At 49.0% G+C, this 23117-nt stretch overlaps 1 protein-coding gene across 2 annotated transcripts in view; it reads right to left on the bottom strand.

Annotated features, from left to right (window-relative positions):
• Positions 1 to 23117, bottom strand: part of LOC123997171 (zinc finger CCCH domain-containing protein 3-like) — a 115468-nt gene that overhangs the window by 32144 nt on the left and 60207 nt on the right. Inside the window, exons 5-8 of one of the 2 annotated variants that reach the window (XM_046301297.1) lie at positions 18949 to 19118; positions 16062 to 16140; positions 15445 to 15600; positions 15225 to 15294 (exon numbers count right to left, since the gene is read on the bottom strand). In XM_046301297.1, the coding sequence (XP_046157253.1) occupies positions 15225 to 15294; positions 15445 to 15600; positions 16062 to 16140; positions 18949 to 19118 (475 nt within the window). The remainder of the gene's footprint in view (positions 1 to 15224; positions 15295 to 15444; positions 15601 to 16061; positions 16141 to 18948; positions 19119 to 23117) is intronic. The other variant, XM_046301298.1, reaches the window with a different exon arrangement.

Below are 23117 nucleotides of genomic sequence, written 5' to 3'. Positions count from 1 at the left end.
CCTCTCTAGTCCCCCCCTCCCACCCCTACCCCAAGCTCTCTACTCCCCCCCACCGCCCCCTCCCTACTCGCCCCTACTCCCACCTCTCTACTCACCCCTACCCACACCTCTCTACTCACCCCTACCCACACCTCTCTACTCACTCCTACCCACACCTCTCTACTCACACATCTCTACTCACTCCTACCCCCACCTCTCTAGTCCCCCCTCCCACCTCCCTACTCACCCCCACCACCACCTCCCTACTCACCCCCACCACCACCTCCCTACTCGCCCCTACCCCCACCTCTCTACTCCCCCTCCACCACCACCCTCTACTCACCCCTACCCCCACCGCTCTACTCACCCCTACCCACACCTCTCTACTCACCCCTACCCACACCTCTCTACTCACCCCTACCCACACCTCTCTAGTCCCCCCTCCCACCTCCCTACTCACCCCTACCCCCAGCTCTCTACTCCCCCCCACCGCGGGGCGGCAGGGTAGCCTAGTGGTTAGAGCATTGGATTAGTAACCGAAAGGTTGCAAGTTCAAATCCTCGAGCTGACAAGGTACAAAATCTGTCGTTCTGCCCCTGAACAGGCAGTTAACCCACTGTTCCTAGACCGTCATTGAAAATAAGAATTTGTTCTTAACTGACTTGCCTAGTAAAATATATATATTTTTTAAACCTCCCTACTCGCCCCTACCCCCACCTCTCTACTCACCCCTACCCACACCTCTCTACTCACTCCTACCCACACCTCTCTACTCACTCCTACCCACAACTCTCTACTCACCCCTACCCACAACTCTCTACTCACCCCTACCCACACCTCTCTACTCACCCCTACCCACACCTCTCTACTCACTCCTACCCACACCTCTCTACTCACACATCTCTACTCACTCCTACCCCCACCTCTCTAGTCCCCCTCCCACCTCCCTACTCACCCCCACCACCACCTCCCTACTCGCCCCTACCCCCACCGCTCTACTCACCCCCTACCCCCACCGCTCTACTCACCCCTACCCCCAGCGCTCTACTCACCCCTACCCCCAGCGCTCTACTCACCCCTACCCCCAGCGCTCTACTCACCCCTACCCCCAGCGCTCTACTCACCCCTACCCCCAGCGCTCTACTCACCCCTACCCCCAGCGCTCTACTCACCCCTACCACCACCTTCCCTACTCACCCCATACCCCCAGCGCTCTACTCACCCCTACCCCCAGCGCTCTACTCACCCCTACCCCCACCTCTCTACTCACCCCTACCACCACCTCTCTACTCACCCCTACCACCACCTCTCTACTCACCCCTACCACCACCGCCCTACTCACCCCTACCCCCACCACTATACTCATCCCTACCCCCACCTCTCTAGTCCCCCCTCCACTCCCCCTTCATTTCTCTGCCGCTGTAAGATAAACGGACAGCTGGCCTCTAGGCACTCTGGGACCACAGCATGATAGCCGACACAGGTGCACAGAATTGCGTGTGTGTCTCAGTGTGTGGGTGGGTGTGGGTGTGTATGTGACTGTGCGTGTGTGTCTCAGTGTGTGGGTGGGTGTGGATGTGACTGTGTGTGTGTGTTTCAGTGTGTGGGTGGGTGTGTATGTGACTGTGCGTGTGTGTCTCAGTGTGTGGGTGGGTGTGTATGTGACTGTGCGTGTGTGTGTCTCAGTGTGTGGGTGGGTGTGTATGTGACTGTGCGTGTGTGTCTCAGTGTGTGGGTGGGTGTGGGTGTGTATGTGACTGTGCGTGTGTGTCTCAGTGTGTGGGTGGGTGTGGGTGTGTATGTGACTGTGCGTGTGTGTCTCAGTGTGTGGGTGGGTGTGTATGTGACTGTGCGTGTGTGTCTCAGTGTGTGGGTGGGTGTGTATGTGACTGTGCGTGTGTGTCTCAGTGTGTGGGTGTGGGTGTGTATGTGACTGTGCGTGTGTGTCTCAGTGTGTGGGTGTGGGTGTGTATGTGACTGTGCGTGTGTGTCTCAGTGTGTGGGTGTGGGTGTGTATGTGACTGTGCGTGTGTGTCTCAGTGTGTGGGTGTGGGTGTGTATGTGACTGTGCGTGTGTGTCTCAGTGTGTGGGTGTGGGTGTGTATGTGACTGTGCGTGTGTGTCTCAGTGTGTGGGTGGGTGTGGGTGTGTATGTGACTGTGCGTGTGTGGGTGGGTGTGGGTGTGTATGTGACTGTGCGTGTGTGTCTCAGTGTGTGGGTGGGTGTGTATGTGACTGTGCGTGTGTGTCTCAGTGTGTGGGTGGGTGTGGATGTGACTGTGCGTGTGTGTCTCAGTGTGTGGGTGGGTGTGGATGTGACTGTGCGTGTGTGTCTCAGTGTGTGGGTGGGTGTGGATGTGACTGTGCGTGTGTGTCTCAGTGTGTGGGTGGGTGTGGATGTGACTGTGCGTGTGTGTCTCAGTGTGTGGGTGGGTGTGGGTGTGTATGTGACTGTGCGTGTGTGTCTCAGTGTGTGGGTGGGTGTGGATGTGACTGTGCGTGTGTGTCTCAGTGTGTGGGTGGGTGGTGGTGTGGATGTGACTGTGCGTGTGTGTCTCAGTGTGTGGGTGGGTGTGGGTGTGTATGTGACTGTGCGTGTGTGTCTCAGTGTGTGGGTGGGTGTGGATGTGACTGTGCGTGTGTGTCTCAGTGTGTGGGTGGGTGTGGGTGTGTATGTGACTGTGCGTGTGTGTCTCAGTGTGTGGGTGGGTGTGTATGTGACTGTGCGTGTGTGTCTCAGTGTGTGGGTGGGTGTGGATGTGACTGTGCGTGTGTGTCTCAGTGTGTGGGTGGGTGTGGATGTGACTGTGCGTGTGTGTCTCAGTGTGTGGGTGGGTGTGGATGTGACTGTGCGTGTGTGTCTCAGTGTGTGGGTGGGTGTGGATGTGACTGTGCGTGTGTGTCTCAGTGTGTGGGTGGGTGTGGATGTGACTGTGCGTGTGTGTCTCAGTGTGTGGGTGGGTGTGGATGTGACTGTGCGTGTGTGTCTCAGTGTGTGGGTGGGTGTGGATGTGACTGTGCGTGTGTGTCTCAGTGTGTGGGTGGGTGTGTATGTGACTGTGCGTGTGTGTCTCAGTGTGTGGGTGGGTGTGTATGTGACTGTGCGTGTGTGTCTCGGTCTGTGTGATTGACTGTGTGTATGTGTGCGTGCGTGCGTGTCTTGGTCTTTTTGTGTGTGTGTGTTGGATGGCGAGCCTGGACTGGACACCTGTCTGTGGGTTGTTTTTCTAGAGGAAAACATATTTCCCTATTTAGTGTCACCACTTTCCTTTCCCCTGAACCAGGATTCCCCAACTGGCGCCCATGGTTGATTTGATTTGGCTCCCCAAGTTTTCAAAAAAATAAATACATTTAAAAAAAAGCTGTAATTTGTATTTTACTTTCATTGCTGTACATAAAAGATTGTAAACATAACAGGAAATCTATTCCCCTGTAATCTCACACATAATAGCGAGACATGTGATGGTCTATAAATGTAAGCAAGGTTTGAAATCATTATGTTTTAGTAAAACATATCTGTTTGGGCTCCTGAAGGACAATTTGCAGTCTAGAAATTATTTTTAATTATGCCGCCCTTCCCCCCCTTTCCACTCAAGAGAAAAAAAATTGGCCCGCACCTGAATCTAGTTGATGATCCCTGCCCTATACGGACTGGCCTGGTTATACTCTGATAAAAAAAACAACTACATGACTTAATTCTGCGCCGTGGGCCAGACACAACCTAATATCCAAGATGGCATAGCAGTCAGACGTCTTTGTCTTATCTTATGTATATATATGCTTTTATATATTTTTCTTCTGATTCTTTTTAATATTTTTCCTAAACCGCAACTTCAAAATACTCTCCTGCAACCCGCCCCACCCAGTGTGGTGTGGATCTCTTTTTTTCCTAAAGTATTTCTAGTGGTAGAGATTTTGCAGCTCTTTCAGAACATCAGCTGACTGGATTTGGGAGAAGGAGAAATGGGGAAGGCTTGGGCGAGTTGCTGTGGGGGGTGCAGTGCTGTTGACCAGGGTAGGGTTAGCCAGGTGGAAAGCATGGCCAGCCGTAGAAAAATGCTTGTTGAAACTCTCAATTATAGTGGATTTATTGGTGGTGACAGTGTTTCCTATCCTCAGTGCAGTAGGCAGCTGGGAGGAGGTGTACTTATTCTCCATGGATTTTACAGTTTCCCAGAACTTTTTGAGTTTCTGTTGCAGGAAGCAAATTTCTGCTTGAAAAAGCTAGCTTCCGTGAAAACTTTCTAGCTTCCCTGAAAAGTTGCATATTACCGGGGCTGTTCGATGCTAATGCAGAACGCCATAGGATGTTTTTGTATTGGTTAAAGGCAGTCAGGTCTGGAGTGAACCAAGGGCTATATCTGTTCCTGGTTCTACATTTCTTGAATGGGGCATGCTTATTTAAGATGGTGAGGAAGGCATTTAAAAAAAAACAGGCATCCTCTACTGACGGGGTGAGGTCAATATCCTTCCAGGATACCGGGGCCTGCTCGCTGAAGTGTTTCAGGGAGCGTTTGATAGTGATGAGTGGAGGTCGTTTGACCTCTGACCCATTACGGATGCAGGCAATGAGGCAGTGATTGCTGAGATCTTGGTTGAAAACAGCAGAGGTGTATTTAGAGGGCAAGTTGGTTAGGATGATATCTATGAGGGTGCCCTTGTTTACGCCTTTGGGGTGGTACCTGGTAGGTCCATTGATAATTTGTGTGAGATTGAGGACATCAAGCTTAGACTGTAGGATGGCTGGGGATAGATGGGGGGGCAATCAGTTCACATATGGTGTCCAGAGCACAGCTGGGGGAAGAGGGTGGTCTGTAGCAGGCGGCAACGGTGAGAGACTTGTTTTTAGAGAGGTGGATTTTTAAAAGTAGAATTTCAAATTGTTTGGGTACAGACCTGGATAGTAGGACATAACTCTGCAGGCTATCTCTGCAGTAGATTGCAACACCGCCCCCTTTGGCCGTTCTATCTTGTCTGAAAATGTTGTAGTTAGGGATGAAGATTTCAGAATTTTTGGTGGTCTTCCTAAGCCAGGATTCAGACACGGCTAGAACATTAGGAACCAAATCAAACTGTTTTGAAACGAGCAGGTGTCCTACTTTTAAGTGCTGACCTATTTGAGATGGATCCAGTTCAGGTGTGTTTGTCTCAGGCCTTTCACAAGAGTAATGGGTGTGTGTGACTGACTGTGAACATATGGGCATGTGTAACCGTCTGTGTGCACGTGTGTGTGTGTGTGTGGTCTAGTTAGTTAGGGGGTTGTGTACCCTTGCCTTTTAAGGTGTTACATGCTAAGGTGTGAACCATATTGGGACATATGAAACCCTGGACAGGGATCACCATTTTGGTCATGATAGCGCCATCGCCCCGTACCCCTTCTCAACACGTAACCCTTACCCCAGAATCAGGTCACGTGTCTGAGTGGCTCTCGGTGTGTATACTGCCAGTGTGTATATCGTGTGTATATTTGTATCTCAATACTGCCAGTGGGAGCACAGAGACAGGAGCTGTGCCAATAGTGGGAACATGACTCTAAGCTGTATCTCTATAAAGCACTTCTTCTACCAGCCATAACTATACAGCCCCTCTTCTACCAGGCATAACTCTATACAGCTCCTTTTCTACCAGCCATAACTATACAGCCCCTCTTCTAGCAGCCATAACTCTATACAGCACCTCTTCTACCAGCCATATCTCTATACAGCACCTCTTCTACCAGCCATATCTCTATACAGCACCTCTTCTACCAGCCATATCTCTATACAGCACCTCTTCTACCAGCCATAACTCTATACAGCCCCTCTTCTCCCATTCATAACTCTACTCTATACATCCCCTCTTCTACCAGCCATATCTCTATACAGCACCTCTTCTACCAGCCATAACTCTATACAGCTCCTCTTCTACCAGCCATATCTCTATACAGCTCTTCTTTTAACAGCCATATCTCTAAACAGCACCTCTTCTACCAGCCATAACTCTATACATCCCCTCTTCTACCAGCCATATCTCTATACAGCTCTTCTTCTACCAGCCATATCTCTATACATCCCCTCTTCTACCAGCCATATCTCCATACAGCTCTTCTTCTACCAGCCATATCTCTATACAGCTCCTCTTCTACCAGCCATAACTCTACACAGCCCCTCTTCTACCAGCCATAACTCTATACAGCCCCTCTTCTACCAGCCATATCTCTATACAGCTCTTCTTCTACTAGCCATATCTCTATACAGCTCCTCTTCTACCAGCCATAACTCTATACAGCCAATCTTCCACCAGCCATAACTCTACTCTATACAGCTCTTCTTCTACCAGCCATATCTCTATACATCCCCTTTTCCACCAGCCATAACTCTATACAGCCCCTCTTCTACCAGCCATATCTCTATACAGCTCTTCTTCTACCAGCCACATCTCTATACAGCTCCTCTTCTACCAGCCATAACTCTATACAGCCAATCTTCCACCAGCCATAACTCTACTCTATACAGCTCTTCTTCTACCAGCCATAACTCTATACATCCCCTCTTCTACCAGCCATATCTCTATACATCCCATCTTCTACCAGCCATATCTCTATACATCCCCTCTTCCACCAGCCATAACTCTATACGGCTCTTCTTCTACCAGCCATAACTCTACTCTATACAGCTCTTCTTCTACCAGCCATAACTCTACTCTATACAGCTCTTCTTCTACCAGCCATATCTCTAAACAGCACCTCTTCTACCAGTCATAACTCTATACATCCCCTCTTCTACCAGCCATATCTCTATACAGCTCTTCTTCTACCAGCCATATCTCTATACAGCTCCTCTTCTACCAGCCATAACTCTACACAGCCCCTCTTCTACCAGCCATAACTCTATACAGCCCCTCTTCTACCAGCCATATCTCTATACAGCCAATCTTCCACCAGCCATAACTCTATACAGCCAATCTTCCACCAGCCATAACTCTACTCTATACAGCTCTTCTTCTACCAGCCATAACTCTACTCTATACAGCTCTTCTTCTACCAGCCATAACTCTACTCTATACAGCTCTTCTTCTACCAGCCATATCTCTATACATCCCCTTTTCCACCAGCCATAACTCTATACAGCCCCTCTTCTACCAGCCATATCTCTATACAGCTCCTCTTCTACCAGCCATAACTCTATACAGCCAATCTTCCACCAGCCATAACTCTACTCTATACAGCTCTTCTTCTACCAGCCATAACTCTACTCTATACAGCTCTTCTTCTACCAGCCACATCTCTATACAGCTCCTCTTCTACCAGCCATAATTCTATACAGCCAATCTTCCACCAGCCATAACGCTACTCTATACAGCTCTTCTTCTACCAGCCATAACTCTACTCTATACAGCTCTTCTTCTACCAGCCATATCTTTATACATCCCCTTTTCCACCAGCCATAACTGTATACAGCTCTTCTTCTACCAGCCATAACTCTATACATCCCCTCTTCTACAAGCCATAACTCTATACAGCCCTTCTTCCACCAGCCATAACTCTATACATCCCCTCTTCCACCAGCCATAACTCTATACATCCCCTCTTCTACCAGCCATAACTCTATACATCTCCTCTTCTACCAGCCATAACTCTATACAGCCCTTCTTCCACCAGCCATATCTCTATACAGCCCTTCTTCCACCAGCCATATCTCTATACAGCACCTCTTCTACCAGCCATATCTCTATACAGCACCTCTTCTACCAGCCATAACTCTATACAGCCCTTCTTCTACCAGCCATATCTCTATACAGCTCCTCTTCTACCAGCCATATCTCTATACAGCTCCTCTTCTACCAGCCATAACTCTACACAGCCCCTCTTCTACCAGCCATAACTCTATACAGCCCCTCTTCTACCAGCCATATCTCTATACAGCTCTTCTTCTACCAGCCATATCTCTATACAGCTCCTCTTCTACCAGCCATAACTTTATACAGCCAATCTTCCACCAGCCATAACTCTACTCTATACAGCTCTTCTTCTACCAGCCATAACTCTATACATCCCCTGTTCTACCAGCCATATCTCTATACATCCCATCTTCTACCAGCCATATCTCTATACATCCCCTCTTCCACCAGCCATAACTCTATACGGCTCTTCTTCTACCAGCCATATCTCTACTCTATACAGCTCTTCTTCTACCAGCCATAACTCTCTCTATACAGCTGTTCTTCTACCAGCCATAACTCTTCTCTACACAGCTCTTCTTCTACCAGCCATAACTCTACTCTATACAGCTCTTCTTCTACCAGCCATAACTCTATACATCCCCTCTTCTACCAGCCATAACTCTATACAGCCCCTCTTCTCCCATTCATAACTCTACTCTATACATCCCCTCTTCTACCAGCCATATCTCTATACAGCACCTCTTCTACCAGCCATAACTTTATACAGCTCCTCTTCTACCAGCCATATCTCTATACAGCTCTTCTTTTACCAGCCATATCTCTAAACAGCACCTCTTCTACCAGCCATAACTCTATACATCCCCTCTTCTACCAGCCATATCTCTATACAGCTCTTCTTCTACCAGCCATATCTCTATACAGCTCCTCTTCTACCAGCCATAACTCTACACAGCCCCTCTTCTACCAGCCATAACTCTATACAGCCCCTCTTCTACCAGCCATATCTCTATACAGCTCTTCTTCTACCAGCCACATCTCTATACAGCTCCTCTTCTACCAGCCATAACTCTATACAGCCAATCTTCCACCAGCCATAACTCTACTCTATACAGCTCTTCTTCTACCAGCCATAACTCTACTCTATACAGCTCTTCTTCTACCAGCCATATCTCTATACATCCCCTTTTCCACCAGCCATAACTGTATACAGCTCTTCTTCTACCAGCCATAACTCTGTACATCCCCTCTTCTACCAGCCATAACTCTATACAGCCCTTCTTCCACCAGCCATATCTCTATACAGCCCTTCTTCCACCAGCCATAACTCTATACAGCCCTTCTTCCACCAGCCATAACTCTATACAGCCCTTCTTCCACCAGCCATAACTCTATACAGCCCTTCTTCCACCAGCCATAACTCTATACATCCCCTTTTCCACCAGCCATAACTGTATACAGCTCTTCTTCTACCAGCCATAACTCTATACATCCCCTCTTCTACCAGCCATAACTCTATACAGCCCTTCTTCCACCAGCCATAACTCTATACGGGCCCTTCTTCCACCAGCCATAACTCTATACAGCCCTTCTTCCACCAGCCATAACTGTATACAGCCCTTCTTCCACCAGCCATAACTCTATACAGCCCTTCTTCTACCAGCCATATCTCTATACAGCTCTTCTTTTACCAGCCATATCTCTAAACAGCACCTCTTCTACCAGCCATAACTCTATACAGCCCTTCTTCTACCAGCCATAACTCTATACATCCCCTCTTCTACCAGCCATATCTCTATACAGCACCTCTTCTACCAGCCATAACTTTATACAGCTCCTCTTCTACCAGCCATATCTCTATACAGCTCTTCTTTTACCAGCCATATCTCTAAACAGCACCTCTTCTACCAGCCATAACTCTATACAGCCCTTCTTCCACCAGCCATAACTCTATACATCCCCTTTTCCACCAGCCATAACTGTATACAGCTCTTCTTCTACCAGCCATAACTCTATACATCCCCTCTTCTACCAGCCATAACTCTATACAGCCCTTCTTCCACCAGCCATAACTCTATACGGGCCCTTCTTCCACCAGCCATAACTCTATACAGCCCTTCTTCCACCAGCCATAACTGTATACAGCCCTTCTTCCACCAGCCATAACTCTATACAGCCCTTCTTCTACCAGCCATATCTCTATACAGCTCTTCTTTTACCAGCCATATCTCTAAACAGCACCTCTTCTACCAGCCATAACTCTATACAGCCCTTCTTCTACCAGCCATAACTCTATACATCCCCTCTTCTACCAGCCATATCTCTATACAGCACCTCTTCTACCAGCCATAACTTTATACAGCTCCTCTTCTACCAGCCATATCTCTATACAGCTCTTCTTTTACCAGCCATATCTCTAAACAGCACCTCTTCTACCAGCCATAACTCTATACAGCCCTTCTTCTACCAGCCATATCTCTATACAGCCCTTCTTCCACCAGCCATAACTCTATACATCCCCTCTTCTACCAGCCATAACTCTATACATCCCCTCTTCTACCAGCCATAACTCTATACATCTCCTCTTCTACCAGCCATAACTCTATACAGCCCTTCTTCCACCAGCCATATCTCTATACAGCCCTTCTTCCACCAGCCATATCTCTATACAGCACCTCTTCTACCAGCCATATCTCTATACAGCACCTCTTCTACCAGCCATAACTCTATACAGCCCTTCTTCTACCAGCCATATCTCTATACAGCTCCTCTTCTACCAGCCATATCTCTATACAGCTCCTCTTCTACCAGCCATAACTCTACACAGCCCCTCTTCTACCAGCCATAACTCTATACAGCCCCTCTTCTACCAGCCATATCTCTATACAGCTCTTCTTCTACCAGCCATATCTCTATACAGCTCCTCTTCTACCAGCCATAACTTTATACAGCCAATCTTCCACCAGCCATAACTCTACTCTATACAGCTCTTCTTCTACCAGCCATAACTCTATACATCCCCTGTTCTACCAGCCATATCTCTATACATCCCATCTTCTACCAGCCATATCTCTATACATCCCCTCTTCCACCAGCCATAACTCTATACGGCTCTTCTTCTACCAGCCATAACTCTACTCTATACAGCTCTTCTTCTACCAGCCATAACTCTACTCTATACAGCTGTTCTTCTACCAGCCATAACTCTTCTCTACACAGCTCTTCTTCTACCAGCCATAACTCTACTCTATACAGCTCTTCTTCTACCAGCCATAACTCTACTCTATACATCCCCTCTTCTACCAGCCATAACTCTATACAGCCCCTCTTCTCCCATTCATAACTCTACTCTATACATCCCCTCTTCTACCAGCCATATCTCTATACAGCACCTCTTCTACCAGCCATAACTTTATACAGCTCCTCTTCTACCAGCCATATCTCTATACAGCTCTTCTTTTACCAGCCATATCTCTAAACAGCACCTCTTCTACCAGCCATAACTCTATACATCCCCTCTTCTACCAGCCATATCTCTATACAGCTCTTCTTCTACCAGCCATATCTCTATACAGCTCCTCTTCTACCAGCCATAACTCTACACAGCCCCTCTTCTACCAGCCATAACTCTGTACATCCCCTCTTCTACCAGCCATAACTCTATACAGCCCTTCTTCCACCAGCCATATCTCTATACAGCCCTTCTTCCACCAGCCATAACTCTATACAGCCCTTCTTCCACCAGCCATAACTCTATACAGCCCTTCTTCCACCAGCCATAACTCTACTCTATACAGCTCTTCTTCTACCAGCCATATCTCTATACATCCCCTTTTCCACCAGCCATAACTGTATACAGCTCTTCTTCTACCAGCCATAACTCTGTACATCCCCTCTTCTACCAGCCATAACTCTATACAGCCCTTCTTCCACCAGCCATATCTCTATACAGCCCTTCTTCCACCAGCCATAACTCTATACAGCCCTTCTTCCACCAGCCATAACTCTATACAGCCCTTCTTCCACCAGCCATAACTCTATACAGCCCTTCTTCCACCAGCCATAACTCTATACATCCCCTTTTCCACCAGCCATAACTGTATACAGCTCTTCTTCTACCAGCCATAACTCTATACATCCCCTCTTCTACCAGCCATAACTCTATACAGCCCTTCTTCCACCAGCCATAACTCTATACGGGCCCTTCTTCCACCAGCCATAACTCTATACAGCCCTTCTTCCACCAGCCATAACTGTATACAGCCCTTCTTCCACCAGCCATAACTCTATACAGCCCTTCTTCTACCAGCCATATCTCTATACAGCTCTTCTTTTACCAGCCATATCTCTAAACAGCACCTCTTCTACCAGCCATAACTCTATACAGCCCTTCTTCTACCAGCCATAACTCTATACATCCCCTCTTCTACCAGCCATATCTCTATACAGCACCTCTTCTACCAGCCATAACTTTATACAGCTCCTCTTCTACCAGCCATATCTCTATACAGCTCTTCTTTTACCAGCCATATCTCTAAACAGCACCTCTTCTACCAGCCATAACTCTATACAGCCCTTCTTCCACCAGCCATAACTCTATACATCCCCTTTTCCACCAGCCATAACTGTATACAGCTCTTCTTCTACCAGCCATAACTCTATACATCCCCTCTTCTACCAGCCATAACTCTATACAGCCCTTCTTCCACCAGCCATAACTCTATACGGGCCCTTCTTCCACCAGCCATAACTCTATACAGCCCTTCTTCCACCAGCCATAACTGTATACAGCCCTTCTTCCACCAGCCATAACTCTATACAGCCCTTCTTCTACCAGCCATATCTCTATACAGCTCTTCTTTTACCAGCCATATCTCTAAACAGCACCTCTTCTACCAGCCATAACTCTATACAGCCCTTCTTCTACCAGCCATAACTCTATACATCCCCTCTTCTACCAGCCATATCTCTATACAGCACCTCTTCTACCAGCCATAACTTTATACAGCTCCTCTTCTACCAGCCATATCTCTATACAGCTCTTCTTTTACCAGCCATATCTCTAAACAGCACCTCTTCTACCAGCCATAACTCTATACAGCCCTTCTTCTACCAGCCATATCTCTATACAGCCCTTCTTCCACCAGCCATAACTCTATACAGCCCTTCTTCCACCAGCCATAACTCTATACAGCCCTTCTTCCACCAGCCATAACTCTATACAGCCCTTCTTCCACCAGCCATAACTCTATACATCCCCTTTTCCACCAGCCATAACTGTATACAGCTCTTCTTCTACCAGCCATAACTCTATACATCCCCTCTTCTACCAGCCATAACTCTATACAGCCCTTCTTCCACCAGCCATAACTCTATACGGGCCCTTCTTCCACCAGCCATAACTCTATACAGCCCTTCTTCCACCAGCCATAACTCTATACAGCCCTTCTTCCACCAGCCATAACTCTATACAGCCCTTCTTCCACCAGCCATAACTCTATACAGCCCTTCTTCCACCAGCCATAACTCTATACATCCCCTTTTCCACCAGCCATAACTGTATACAGCTCTTCTTCTACCAGCCATAACTCTATACATCCCTTCTTCCACCAGCCATAACTCTATACAGCCCTTCTTCCACCAGCCATAACTCTATACAGCCCTTCTTCCACCAGCCATAACTCTATACAGCCCTTCTTCCACCAGCCATAACTCTATACAGCCCTTCTTCCACCAGCCATAACTCTATACAGCCCTTCTTCCACCAGCCATAACTCTATACAGCACCTCTTCCACCAGCCATAACTCTATACAGCACCTCTTCCACCAGCCATAACTCTATACAGCACCTCTTCCACCAGCCATAACTCTATACAGCACCTCTTCCACCAGCCATAACTCTATACAGCACCTCTTCCACCAGCCATAACTCTATACAGCACCTCTTCCACCAGCCATAACTCTATACAGCACCTCTTCCACCAGCCATAACTCTATACAGCACCTCTTCCACCAGCCATAACTCTATACAGCACCTCTTCCACCAGCCATAACTCTATACAGCACCTCTTCCACCAGCCATAACTCTATACAGCACCTCTTCCACCAGCCATAACTCTATACAGCACCTCTTCCACCAGCCATAACTCTGGGCGCAAAACTAACAGCCATAACTCTGGGCGCAAAACTAACAGCCATAACTCTGGGCGCAAAACTAACAGCCATAACTCTGGGCGCAAAACTAACAGCCATAACTCTGGGCGCAAAACTAACAGCCATAACTCTGCAAAACTAACAGCCATAACTCTGGGCGCAAAACTAACAGCCATAACTCTGGGCGCAAAACTAACAGCCATAACTCTGGGCGCAAAACTAACAGCCATAACTCTGGGCGCAAAACTAACAGCCATAACTCTGGGCGCAAAACTAACAGCCATAACTCTGGGCGCAAAACTAACAGCCATAACTCTGGGCGCAAAACTAACAGCCATAACTCTGGGCGCAAAACTAACAGCCATAACTCTGGGCGCAAAACTAACAGCCATAACTCTGGGCGCAAAACTAACAGCCATAACTCTGGGCGCAAAACTAACAGCCATAACTCCATACAGCCCCTCTTCTACCAGCCATAACTCCATACAGCACCTCTTCTACCAGCCATAACTATACAGCCCCTCTTCTACCAGCCATAACTCTATACAGCTCTTCTTCTACCAGCCATAACTATACAGCCCCTCTTCTACCAGCCATAACTCTATACAGCCCCTCTTCTACCAGCCATAACTCCATACAGCCCCTTTTCTACCAGCCATAACTCTGGGTGCAACACTAACAGCTATATCTCTATACAGCTCTTCTTCTACCAGCCATAACTCTATACAGCTCTTCTTCTACCAGCCATAACTCTATACAGCTCCTCTTCTACCAGCCATAACTCTATACAGCCCCTCTTCTACCAGCCATAACTCTGGGTGCAAAACTAACAGCTATATCTCTATACAGTTCTTCTACCAGCCATAACTCTATACAGCTCTTCTTCCACCAGCCATAACTCTATACAGCCCCTCTTCTACCAGCCATAACTCTATACAGCACCTCTTCTACCAGCCATAACTCTATATATCCCCTCTTCTACCAGCCATAACTCTATACAGCCCTTCTTCTACCAGCCATAACTCTATATATCCCCTCTTCTACCAGCCATAACTCTATACAGCCCCTCTTCTACCAGCCATAACTCTATACAGCACCTCTTCTACCAGCCATAACTCTATACAGCACCTCTTCTACCAGCCATAACTCTATACAGCACCTCTTCTACCAGCCATAACTCTATACATCCCCTCTTCTACCAGCCATAACTCTGGGTGCAAAACTAACAGCCGGTCCTAATTCAATTCCCGTTCTGTAATCTTCCTGGTCATGTAACTGACAGGGCCAAATGTTAACTGTCTAACTACAGTAGTACACTCCAACCCAGCTGGTGTGAGGGAGACATTGACGTTTCACATATTCTCACCTTCTCAAGGATTATTGTGTGTGTGTGTGTGTGTGTGTGTGTGTGTGTGTCGTGTGTCCAGTTTCACCTTCTCCTTGGCCACCTTGTGCGAGAATGGACAAGTCCCATCTGTCTGCTTACATGTACCCCTCACGAACCTGCAATGGGAAGAGTCTTCAGGTCATAGAGCAGCCAATCAGAGAGCCAACACAGCTGTACATGGTTGTTTTTAGGTATGTTACCTGGTACAGAGCAGCCAATCACAGTGCCAACACAGCTGTACATGGTTGTTTCTAGGTGGGTTTTACCTGGTACAGACGGCAACTTTATCAGGATCATGGATATAGGGGCAGGTGTTGCCACGGTTACACTTTCCAAAGCGGTTGAAGTACATGCAGTACTGCTTCTGGGTCTTCTTCTGACGAGCGTGCCTGATGATGGCTAGACTCCTCTGAACCGCACGACTGGGGGACAGAACACACACAATCAACTGTCATGTTACAAACAGATCAGAGCGGTAGATCTCGACTTGCATTTTGACTCAGAAAAGTGGCCTTGACTCAGAAAAGTGGCCTTGACTCAGAAAAGTGGCCTTGACTCAGAAAAGTGGTCTTGACTCAGAAAAGGTTGGTGACCACTGGTATACACCATCCAACCAAATGCTTACTTGCAGGTTCATTCTCCACAAGCCAACAACAATAAATGATAAAAGATAAGAATATGAACATGAAATAAATGGCGCAGTAGAATAGAATAAACATGTTAGCATCAGTATAATACATGAAGGCACAATTCATAGTCCAGGATTTACACATGTTCTGGGGAAGGGGGGATTGGAGGGAGCAAGTGGTTTTTCTATTGTGCAGTATTTATCAATCATAATACGAGTCTTGTAGCAGCAGTGTGTGTGTACTAAAGTGCCTACCTGGCCACAAAACGTGTGCTGGATGGCCGGAAGAAAGTACTCGAGGTGGGGGAAATCTCCTGTGGATTAGACCATCTCACTGTTCGGGAAAATAGACAATGGAATCAGAGAAAAGACAGCCTTTATAAAGACCAAAACATAACCAACTCAAATTGGGTCAAATGGAGTTATTAATACACCACTGTGACTGACACATTTTGTGTGTGTGCCTGTCCATGCATGTGTGTGTGTACTCAGCACTGGGGCTGCACACTGTGTGCCCACGCAGGCAGATAGATAGATAGCCGGCAGGTCATTGCAGCCTATCTAGCTCGTCTGTGTGGTGAGATGGAGCCAGCACCAGCCGAAGCCTGGCAGCCGAAGCCAAACGTGACATCCAGTACAGTCTGAGAACATGGGACAGATGGGGTACAGGAGGGGAGTGAATGAGAGAGGGGGAAAGCTACGGAGGCCTGGTACCTATCCAAGCCTCCAGTTTTGGAAGGAGGGAGGGCGGGAACAAGATATGGTGTAAGAGAGATGGGGTAAGGTAAGGAGGCTTGACACTTATCCAAGTCTCTAATTTTGGAACATTTCAGGTGTAAGAGATATCCTCCTCATCAGTATGTGATCTTGGCACTCTGACGGGAGGCAGTCATAGTGCCAAGAAGACCAGTGCCAAGAAGATCAGTGCCAAGAAAATCAGTGCCAAGAAAATCAGGACCAGAAAATCAGGACCAGAAGATCAGGACCAGAAGAGGAGTGTAATCTCAGCTAACTGGACATGTGAGATCTCAAATCATGGTGGTGGACACTGAAGGCGTGTTCAGACCATGCTGGAATGTCTGTGTGTATGTGTGTTTATCAAGAGGTGAGTCACAAGCTGTGGGAACAGAACGGAACTCCAATTCCAGCCACAGGTTTTGACAGAGAGAGACAGAAACAGCCAGCCAGCGAGCGAGAAGGAGGGAGCGAGCAGCTCAGGTCTGGGTTTAATCTGTGTTGTTTCCCACCCCAGCAGCCCCTCCCTCCTGTCCCAGTGACAGATTACAGCTTTATTATTTCAGATGGCTAACACACAACACATCGCATACACTACATAACCAAAAGTATGTGGACACCTGCTTGTCGAACATCTCATTCCAAAATCATGGGTATTAATATGGAGTTGGTCCCACTTATGCTGCTATAAAAGTCTCCACTAGATGTTGGAACATTGCTGAGTGGACTAGCTTTCATTCAGCCACAAGAGCTAGGCCTGGCTCGCAGTCGGCGTTCCAAATAATCACAAAGCTATTCGATTAGGTTGAGGTCAGGGGCTCTGTGCAGGCCAATCAAGTTCTTCCACACCAATCTCGACAAACCATTTCTGTATGGACATCACTTGTGCACAGGGGATTTGTCACGCAGAAACAGGAAAGGGCCTTCTCCAAACTGTTGCCACAAAGTTGGAAGCACAGAATCATATAGAATGTCATTGTATGGAGTAGCGTTAAGATTTCCCTTCACTGGAACTAAGAGGCCTCGCCCGAATCATGAATAACAGCCCAGACCATTATTCCTCCTCCACCAAACTTTACAGTAGGCACTATGCATTGGGGCAGGTAGCATTCTCCTGTTATCCGTTGGACTCCAGATGGTGAAGTGGGATTCATCACCATAGAGAATGTGTTTCCACTGCTGCAGAGTCAATTGGCGGTGAGCTTTACACCCCTCCAGCCGATGCTTGGCATTGCGCATTGGTATCTTAGGCTTGTGTGCGGCTGCTGGGCCATGGAAACCCATTTCATCAAGCTCCTGACAAATAGTTATTGTGCTGACGTTGCTTCCAGAGGCAGTTTGGAACTCGTTAGTGAGTGTTGCATCCGAGGACAGACGATTTTTAACCGCTACACGCTTCTGCACTCATACTAGGCGTAGTGCCACCAGGTGACATTACGCTAGGTGCCACCAGGCCTAGCCTAGCATAGTGCCACCAGGCCTAGCCTAGGGCCACCGGGCCTAGCCTAGCGTAGTGCCACCAGGCCTAGCCTAGGGCCACCGGGCCTAGCCTAGCGTAGTGCCACCGGGCCTAGCTTAGCGTAGTGCCAGCGGGCCTAGCATAGTGCCAGCGGGCCGAGCCGGGCCTAGCGTAGTGTCGCCGGGCCGGGCCTAGCGTAGTGTCGCCGGGCCGGGCCTAGCGTAGTGCCGCCGGGCCTAGCGTAGTGCCGCCGGGCAGGGCCGAGCGTAGTGCCGCCGGGCAGGGCCGAGCGTAGTGCCGCCGGGCCGGGCCGAGCGTAGTGCCGCCGGGCCGAGCGTAGTGCCGCCGGGCCGGGCCGAGCGTAGTGCCGCCGGGCCGGGCCGAGCGTAGTGCCGCCGGGCCGGGCCGAGTGCCGCCGGGCCGGGCCGAGCGTAGTGCCGCCGGTCCTAGCGTCGTGCCGCCGGGCCTAGCGTCGTGCCACCGGGCCTAGCGTCGTGCCACCGGGCCTAGCGTCGTGCCTAGCGTCGTGCCACCGGGCCTAGCGTCGTGCCACCGGGCCTAGCGTCGTGCCACCGGGCCTAGCGTCGTGCCACCGGGCCTAGCGTCGTGCCACCGGGCCTAGCGTCGTGCCACCGGGCCTAGCGTCGTGCCACCGGGCCTAGCGTCGTGCCACCGGCCTATTTGCCTAGCGTCGTGCCACCGTACTTGTTCTGTTGTGCCACTGGCTGTCATGGTGCGGGACAGCGTCGTGCCACCGGGCCTAGAGTCGTGCCAGCATCGTGCCACCCTCTACCTCTGCCAGTGCTGGGCGTCGTGCCACCGGGCCTAGCGTCGTGCCACCGGGCCTAGCGTCGTGCCACCGGGCCTAGCGTACTTCCACCGGGCCTAGCGTAGTGCCACCGGGCCTACAATGATTGCCACAGTGTATTTGTAAGGTGTGTATAGTACTTGTTCTGTTGATTGGCGCACTGGCTGTCATGGTGCGGGACAGCTTATTGGCTGAGACGCTGTAGAGGGTGCCACCGATCCAGCGCATGCTCCTCCCTCTACCTCTCCAGTGCTGGGCTGTGGGATGCCCGTCCTGTCCCGGGGGACGCAGACGGCTCTGGAGTACAGTCCTGGGGGTAGAGAGGGAGAGATTGGCAAAGCGTTAGTAAAGTGAAGTAGGAATACACAGAACATCTTGTTTGAAAAGTTTCACAATTCCAGGTTTTGGGATGGTACTTCTATGGGAGGAAACTGAGGTGTGAAGGAAGGATTCTAGGATAATTCCTGGGGAATAAAGTACTTGGATCTTTAAGAGAACTGCTGGGGAATACAGTACATTAATCTTTAGGAGAACTGCTGGGGAATACAGTACTTGGCTCTTTAAGAGAACTGCTGGGGAATAAAGTACTTGGATCTTTAGGAGAACTGCTGGGGAATACAGTAGATGGATCTTTAGGAGAACTGCTGGGGAATACAGTACATGGATCTTTAGGAGAACTGCTGGGGAATAAAATACTTGGATCTTTAGGAGAACTGCTGGGGAACAAAGTTCTTGGATCTTTAAGAGAACTGCTGGGGAATACAGTACTTGGATCTTTAGGATAAATGCTGGGGAATACAGTACTTGGATCTTTAGGAGAACTGCTGGGGAATACAGTACTTGGATCTTTAGGAGAACTGCTGGGGAATACAGTACTTGGATCTTTAGGAGAACTGCCGGGGAATACAGTATTTGGATCTTTAGGATAACTGCTGGGGAACAAAGTACTTGGATCTTTAAGAGAACTGCTGGGGAATACAGTAATTGGATCTTTAGGAGAAATGCTGGGGAATACAGTACTTGGATCTTTAGGAGAACTGCTGGGGAACACAGTACTTGGATCTTTAGGAGAACTGCTGGGGAACAAAGTACTTGGATCTTTAGGAGAACTGCTGGGGAATAATGTACTTGGATCTTTAGGAGAACTGCTGGGGAATAAAGTACTTGGATCTTTATGAGAACTGCTGGGGAATAAAGTACTTGGATCTTTAGGATAACAGCAGGGGAAGAAAGTACTTGGATCTTTAGGAGAACTGCTGGGGAAGAAAGTACTTGGATCTTTAGGAGAACTGCTGGGGAATAAAGAACTTGGATCTTTAGGAGAACTGCTGGGGAATAAAGACCTTGGATCTTTAGGAGAACTGCTGGGGAATAAAGTACTTGGATCTTTAGGAGAACTGCTGGGGAAGAAAGTACTTGGATCTTTAGGAGAACTGCTGGGGAAGAAAGTACTTGGATCTTTAGGAGAACTGCTGGGGAATAAAGAACTTGGATCTTTAGGAGAACTGCTGGGGAATAAAGACCTTGGATCTTTAGGATAACTGCTGGGGAACAAAGTTCTTGGATCTTTAAGAGAACTGCTGGGGAACACAGTACTTGGATCTTTAGGAGAACTGCTGGGTAACACAGTACTTGGATCTTTAGGAGAACTGCTGGGGAACACAGTACTTGGATCTTTAGGAAAACTGCTGGGGAATGAAGTACTTGGATCTTTAGGAAAACTGCTGGGGAATGAAGTACTTGGATCTTTAGGAGAACTGCTGGGGAATACAGTACTTGGATCTTTAGGAGAACTGCTGGGGAATAAAGTACTTGGATCTTTTGGAGAACTGCTGGGGAATACAGTACTTGGATCTTTCGGAGAACTGCCGGGGAATACAGTACTTGGATCTTTAGGAGAACTGCTGGGGAATACAGTACTTGGATCTTTCGGAGAACTGCCGGGGAATACAGTACTTGGATCTTTAGGAGAACTGCTGGGGAATACAGTACTTGGATCTTTAGGAGAAATGCTGGGGAATAAAGTACTTGGGCCAAAAGACCCATTCAGGTTAACCACAAAGTAGTTAGGAGTTGAATGATACTGAGCTGGTAATATGCTCACTGCCCCACCATACCTCCACCCCTTTTCTCTCGGCCTGTCTCTTCCACGATATCTCCCCTCGTCTACCTCCTCATCTCCCTCCTCTCTCTTCATGCCTCCCAGTCTAACCCTCCCTCCCTCTTTCCCTCCTCCTTCTCTCCCGTGTCACAGCACTCTGTTCAATTGCTGCCCTAATGGAAAGGACGGCAGTGTGGAAATGGAGAGAATTGAAAAGAGGAGGAAATCAATGAGATAATAGGTAGGAGGCCAGAGCAGGGAGGGCTGCCCAGGTCCCGAAGCAACGCATGGTGCCCAACAGACACAGACACACACACACACACACACACACACACACACACACACACACACACACACAGTCCTAGTCACACGCACCGTCGCGCACACGCACCGTCGCGCACACCACCGTCGCGCACACGCACCAGCCTAAAGAATGCACGCAAATATATATTCACACAACGACATCTAAACTCTAAGGAAGTCCCCCTCTGTGTGTTTAAAAAAATGGTGTGTGCATCTGTGTGTGTGTGTGTGTGTGTGTGTGTGTGTGTGTGTGTGTGTGTGTGTGTGTGTGTGTGTGTGTGTGTGTGTGTGTGTGTGTGTGTGTGTGTGATGTTGGAGGCAGGGGTTATGGGGATAAATTGCACTGGCCTGTCACTTGTGTTTGGGTGGGATTGGGGCTGGTGTGCATGGCGCAGGTCATCATTTACTGCTGGACTTCAAATGGGCTGGAAATGTGTTTGGAGCCAGAGTTCCTGACTCCCATTACAGCGAACAGAGAGGGGACCCACACACACACACTATAACTAGCTCTACACTACACACTCAGAGACAAGGACACACACACAACCAAAACAATGGTCACACAATGACAGGTCCATGCGGTGGGGAGTCTGCGTGTAGCAGAGAAAAGAAAGAAGGTACATCACAGATCCTCAGTTAGCTCCCTTTCTCCCTCTACCAGAGCGGGCCATAACTCACCAGCAGAGACACTCAGTTTCACAAATACAAGATCAGTGTGTGCCCTACACAGGGCAACTGGAGCCAAGGGAGTCGTAATGGTGGCTAATATAGGAGCAGTGACTGGCTCCCAGGGAGGCTTTAGCAGGGCCCCACAGCCAGGGGAGCCATCGTGGAGGTTAATGTGGATATGACATGAACACTTAACAGACAGCAGTTAACCCTGACACATGGTGCAGGATAAGGGAGGGGTGAGGGAGCATTGTGGAAAATGTCAGTGTGTGTGGAAGTGTGTGGTTGAGTGTGTATGAGTAAACGTGCGTGTGCGCGTGTGTTCATACAGTATGAGAGAATGTGTGTGTCTATAGCCTATACAAAAGTGTCTGCATGAGTGTGTTTGTGTGTATGCATGCGTGCACGTATGTGTGTGTGTGTGTGTGTGTATGCATGCGTGTGTTTGTGTGTATGCGTGTGTGTGTTTGCATGTAATTGAGTGTAATTTGAGGTAGGCAGCTGTCTGAATGAGTTCCCCCCCTCCAGCACAACATCATTACTGATAACAGTCTCTGTGGGACCATATTAACTTCTATACACCACCCCTACTATCACCATGTAATCTCCCTATTAATGAGAAAGAGGAGGAGAGAGGGAAGGAGGATGGAAGGGAGTGAGAGAGACGGAGAGAGGCCGGGAGTGAGAGAGGCCGGGAGTGAGAGAGACGGAGAGAGTCCGGGAGTGAGAGAGACGGAGAGAGGCGGAGAGAGTCCGGGAGTGAGAGAGACGGAGAGAGTCCGGGAGTGAGAGAGTCCGGGAGTGAGAGAGACGGAGAGAGTCCGGGAGTGAGAGAGACGGAGAGAGTCCGGGAGTGAGAGAGACGGGGAGAGTCCGGGAGTGAGAGAGACGGGGAGAGTCCGGGAGTGAGAGAGACGGGGAGAGTCCGGGAGTGAGAGAGACGGGGAGAGTCCGGGAGTGAGAGAGACGGGGAGAGTCCGGGAGTGAGAGAGACGGGGAGAGTCCGGGAGTGAGAGAGACGGGGAGAGTCCGGGAGTGAGAGAGACGGGAGTGAGAGAGACGGAGGGAGAGAGTCCGGGGGAGTGAGAGAGACAGGGAGTGAGAGAGACGGGGAGAGTCCGGGAGTGAGAGAGACGGGGGAGTCCGGGAGTGAGAGAGACGGGGAGAGTCCGGGAGTGAGAGAGACGGGGAGAGTCCGGGAGTGAGAGAGACGGGGAGAGTCCGGGAGTGAGAGAG

Source organism: Oncorhynchus gorbuscha, linkage group LG15 (assembly GCF_021184085.1).
Source record: "Oncorhynchus gorbuscha isolate QuinsamMale2020 ecotype Even-year linkage group LG15, OgorEven_v1.0, whole genome shotgun sequence".
NCBI classification, from domain to species: Eukaryota; Metazoa; Chordata; class Actinopteri; order Salmoniformes; family Salmonidae; genus Oncorhynchus; species Oncorhynchus gorbuscha.
The sequence above is the reverse complement of the archived record's forward strand: the minus strand, read 5'-3'. Positions and strand labels throughout refer to the sequence as shown.